The sequence below is a fragment of the Phaseolus vulgaris genome, chromosome 2 (genome assembly GCF_051622355.1).
Source record: "Phaseolus vulgaris cultivar YP4 chromosome 2, ASM5162235v1, whole genome shotgun sequence".
In the NCBI taxonomy this organism is placed as follows: Eukaryota; Viridiplantae; Streptophyta; class Magnoliopsida; order Fabales; family Fabaceae; genus Phaseolus; species Phaseolus vulgaris.
In genome coordinates, this window is record NC_143499.1 from 9,962,825 (window position 1) to 9,968,190 (window position 5,366).

General features: G+C 26.8%; 1 protein-coding gene across 1 annotated transcript; it reads left to right on the forward strand.

The window, feature by feature from the left end:
• Window positions 1–1,745: 1,745 nt before the first annotated feature.
• On the forward strand, window positions 1,746–2,482 carry LOC137809609 (thioredoxin H2). The gene is made up of 3 exons (XM_068610721.2): window positions 1,746–1,963; window positions 2,045–2,167; window positions 2,260–2,482. The coding sequence occupies exons 1-3, from the start codon at window positions 1,832–1,834 to the stop codon at window positions 2,389–2,391; spliced, it is 387 nt and encodes a 128-aa protein (XP_068466822.1). The 5' UTR covers window positions 1,746–1,831; the 3' UTR covers window positions 2,392–2,482.
• Window positions 2,483–5,366: the final 2,884 nt, after the last annotated feature.

Consider the following 5,366-nt stretch of genomic DNA (forward strand, 5'->3'; position numbering starts at 1 on the left):
AAAATAAAAATAAAAATAATATATATATATATATAAATAAATAAAGATGATTAAATGTAATGTGGAAACATATGAAGGTTAGGGCTATTAATATTAATTAAGTATATTTAATTAATTTTTATTTATATATTTAATATATTTTAACAATGTTTTTCTTTGATATTTTTTTTTTAATTTCATGATTTTAAGAATGCATTATGTTTGATGGAAGAGAATAAAGAACATGAATGTACACTTGCAAAATCAGAAATATCATTTGGATCAAGGTACATTAAAAAAAATGTAGACCAAATGATATACTTACCCCGATCAAGTTAATTATTTTTATATATCTAATTTTATTTTCTATGTATTTTTATATTATTATATTAAATTATTTTTACATTTATATTTGACTTAGGTATTAGTTGTCTACATGCCAATAGAAACAAATTAAAACTTTAATTCTGGTTCAGAGTGAGATGTTCTTAATAATTTTAACATTAAAGTGAATTTTTTATATTATATGTGCAAACATATAATGTTATAAGGTTGAGAAGATAAATAATTATGTACCGTAAACATGTGAATGCTTTTAGTTAATGAGTTGAAGATCACGTTAATTAAAAATAAGTTAATCAAACTATATAACATATAAATAAGTATAAATTTAATTCTAGATGTTGGTTTTATGAAGTTTAATTAGATTTAAAATTTCACTTTAGACGTTAGTGTTAAAGTTTGTTCCAATTAGATTTATTATTATAAATCACTTCAACTTATGTAAATAAAAAGGGAATATAAATAGATTTGACTTTTTTTTGTACTTATTGTTATTTTTTCTTTACGGTAACACCACTCACTCGAGAGCATATTTTTTTATTTAATTTCTGCGGCCACATTGCTTTAATTTTTAAACCTTGTGGTGAACATCATGCTTTCATCTGAAAGGAATAGGATAAAAAGAAAAAAGAAAAAAAACCTGCTACTAAAATTCTAATATATTGATTTTTCACAATTTTTTTACACCACCTTGAAAATGAGAGGTGTAAAAGTAGAACCAAACTTTCACTTCTGAGAGAAAATAAAACATTTAACTCATATATTATCTTATTACTTTTTATTAATCAAATTCATTTTATTTGTTTGAAGTTCACACTCAATTTAAAGACTAAAATGGGGAATTATAATCAATAATTATGAAGCCAATATTTGAAGTTACAAATAAATGGATGTATATAATAGTAATAATAATAATAAATGGTGTATAGTTATTTAAAAAAAAATAGAGTTGATTTTTTTAATTAATGGTTCTAACTTTTATTTTAGTTTCTGAATTAAATACTTCACTTTAAACGAAGCAAATCCTTATTAAATGTGTTCTTAAATATTTCTAAGTTTATCAATTTTATTTCTAATAGATAATTATGTATCAGAAGATGAAACAAAGAAATCATATAGAGATGTTCTAAAGTTAAATTGCAATATTGTAATGATTAAAGAATTAAAAATAAAAATGTATTAAAAAGTATTTTTAATGAAGATATGTTTTACTTTTAACTGTATACATAACCATGGTATAAAATGGGTGGAGGTACTAGGCATCCTTTAATAGCTCTAGAATTAATTGAAAGAATGTGATTCTTTATTTTGTGTGGTGAGTGGTTCGCTTAGAAAATGATAATTAATAATATTTCCCCACCACTAATACACTATACTTGGTTGCTCTATATAAGGTTAATGTTAACGACCTAAGTTCTAACAAATATACCACACAAAAACTTCACTCATAATTTTACAAATCTCAAATCAATTTTGCTTTTTGATCCCACAAAGCTGCATTAACAGCATCATGGGAGCCAACTTTTCGAGTTTTGATGAGTCTGTGGAAAAATCATCACACTCATCATCGCTCATCCTCACCTTCCATTCCACTGCTAAATGGAAGGCACACTTTCATGCCTCCAAAGAAACTAACAAGCTGGTAACTTTCATATTCTTAATCATCAAATTATGGCTTCAATTCATGAGAGAAATTGATTAATGTGTTTTTAACTTGTTAAAGTTGGTCATCGACTTCACTGCTACGTGGTGTGGACCTTGCAAACACATGGAGCCTATAATAAAAGAATTTGCTGCAAAATACACAGACGTGGAGTTCATTAAGATTGATGTGGATGAGTTAATGGTATATATACCTTCATCTCGTTGATATTATCTTGTTTAACAGAAACATGTTATGATATATTGATAGAAATGTACGTATATAAATGGAAACAGGAGGTTGCACAGGCTTTCCAGGTGCAAACAATGCCAACATTTATACTAATAAAGAAAGGGAAACAAGTTGAAAAGGTGGTGGGAGCCAAAAAGGAGGAGCTGAAGAAGCTCATTGAGAAACGCAGGAATTGATCACTGCATGGATGCATCATCTATATATCTCCTACTGTAATAATAAACTACTTGGGATCACTTTCGATATATATATATATATATATATATATATATATATATATATATATATATATATATAGAGAGAGAGAGAGAGAGAGAGAGAGAGAGAGAGAGAGAGAGAGAGAGAGAGAGAGAGAGAGAGAGATATCAGGTGTTTCTGCTGCCATGAGCATGTAAGTGTAATATGAAAAATTAAATGAACTTTCTAAAATTTTAAATTAGTTTTTATATACATTAATGGGTTCGATTTCCTCTATGACATGGTTAACATTAATAATAATAATAATAATAATAGCATTAATAAATAATTTGTAATAAAAAGTTATATTAAAATTTATTTATAAGCAAATTTTACTTTATGTGAAATTCACTCAAGAATCAATTTTTACATAAATTATTATATTTTATAGATTTAACTATGCTTTTTGGCTCTCTAAGTTTTAATTAACTAAGTTGAGTTTGTTAAGTATCACAAATGTTTTTAGAATGATTTCAATTGAGACCTTCAAATATTTGTAATTGTAATTTTTTTATTAATTAGAAATTGCTTACATAGGACATTGACCTATGATAAACTTATGAAATTAAAATCTTAGAATTATAGATATATAAACTTGAGAGAGACTAAAATGTCACATATGTAATACCTTAAGGATCCAATTAATACAATTGGAATTTGAGGGATTAAAAAATCTATTAGAATGCTTCGAAAACCAAAAGTGTCACTATAAAAAAATTATAAAATAAAAATCAATATTTAGGGACGAAAAGTAATTAATTGTTGTGACTAAATTAGATACTATTTTAGATATTAAAATATTTTTTATTTTTAAATTAGTTTCTATTATTGTTAAATAATTTTTAAATTAGTGTCTAATTAGCAACCAATGTTTTTGCTATCAAATTTAGAATCTAAATAATTGGTAGCAAGAAAGAACCTTGGTTACTAATTAGACACAAATTTATAAACTATTTAACAATAATAGAAACTAATTTAGAAAAAAAACAATTAAATATATATTTTATAAGAAAAATGTATATATAACTATTCATTAATTTAAAATTTTTATTTCATTAAATAGGTTAAAGTTGACATAATTATATTAAAAGGTTGAGTTATTCCCCTCTTATCCTAAGTTTGATTCAAATTTAAATAAATGATTCAACAATAAAAATTGTAAGATGAAGTGAAAACAGATAAATCAGCCCCATTCATCCTTTATACAGCACATTATTTTTAATTAGTCACCCCACTTTGTACCTTCATTTTTAGCCACATTATTAAGTAGGAAAAGTTTTCTTTGAGAGTACCTTTTTTTTATCTACTTTCACTTTACAATTGCTTTTCACAATAAAATATTATATAATAATAATAATAAATATAACTAGAATATTATAATAAAATAATAATTTATAAAATTGTGGATTAAATGTCAAATGGGAATGTCAATCTAATATTACTCTTCTTCTTTACATAATGACTCCTATTGAAATTTTACACCCCGTTTATATTCACTTTCTTATTTTTCATATCCTTTTCTTTATAAATACAAAACTTTATTTTTTAATAATTATATTATCTCTAAAAGTAAGTTCTCAAGTAATAACTAGAGTTGTAAAAAATTATTTATTTTTATTTGATCTACTGATTTTAAGGCAAAGGAAAATAAAAACATACTAGTGAATTATAGGTTGCTGTAATTACAATAAGTTGTACATAATTGACCTCATAATAAAGGGAGTGCTGATATCTTAATACCACAAATTATAAAAGAACATAACGTTTATATTTTAATTATATTTAATTTATTTTTTAATTGAAAATATTATTATAATGTGTTGTCAAGTATATGTGTATGGTGTGAAAGAAATCTTTTCCTAATAAAGGAGACATTATTGGATTTAGGTGATGAAAATATATGAGTAAACTGGTAAGAAAATCTTTTATTAACACTTTTAGAGCATTAACATATACTTGATATCGGACACGTGACATTGGGTGAAGATGTGATAGTGAGATTTTTTGTAATTGTAATGAGAGTGATGTGGCCAGGAGGAAAGTTTTGTAAGAGTTTTAGGATTTAGGCATTGAGTGTTAATGTGGAAGCAGGAGAAGCTCGAACGAAAGCGGTGAGCGAGAAGCAGGAAGCTCAAAAGGTTCGTCAAAGGGAGGGAGAAAGAAGTAGCAACCTCGTTGGAGGGAGGGAGAAAGAAAAGCGGTCTCGTCGGAGGGATGGAGAAAGAAGCAAGAACCTTGTCGAAGGGAGGGAGAAAGAAAAACGACAAGCTTAAAATGAGGTAAATGTCTATGGTGTGCGGTCGTCGCTACTTCTTTCTGTGTTGTTCAAGTGTTCAACGTCATGGCTGATTCTGTGTTATTAGATTGGGTTTAAATAATTTTTTTTTTGTGTTTGGTTATTGCAAAAATAGAATTTATATTAGTATTGAAGTTGTCTTTTGGTGGATTTTGTTGTTGTGTGTAACGAAATGTGCAATTGTTATGAAATGCAAGATGTGGTTTTATGTTTCATACTGTGGTTTGGTAGTGAGTCCATATATTTAAAGTCATATTATGCTTTACTTAAGAAGATGATAAGTGGGTGAAGTAACTGAAATTTTTGACTGAGATTGTCCAGTTCTTATTTTCAATGCATGGGGTGGCCAATGTGAAGGCAATGCCCATTTTTTGTGTTTGTGTGCATTGTATGCTTATGGATTCATGTATGAAAGAATTATGAGGTGAATTGTCATGTTGGAGTGCAGTCTCTGAATTTGTGAGCAGGTGACCACATTTTTTGACTAGGTGTCCAGTTTTGTTTTTATTGCATGGGGTGGCCAATGTGAAGACAATTTATTATGTGGTTGTTTGAATTTTATAGTTATGGGTTGATTTATGAAAGAAATATGAGGCCAATTGTCGTGTTTGAGTGCAA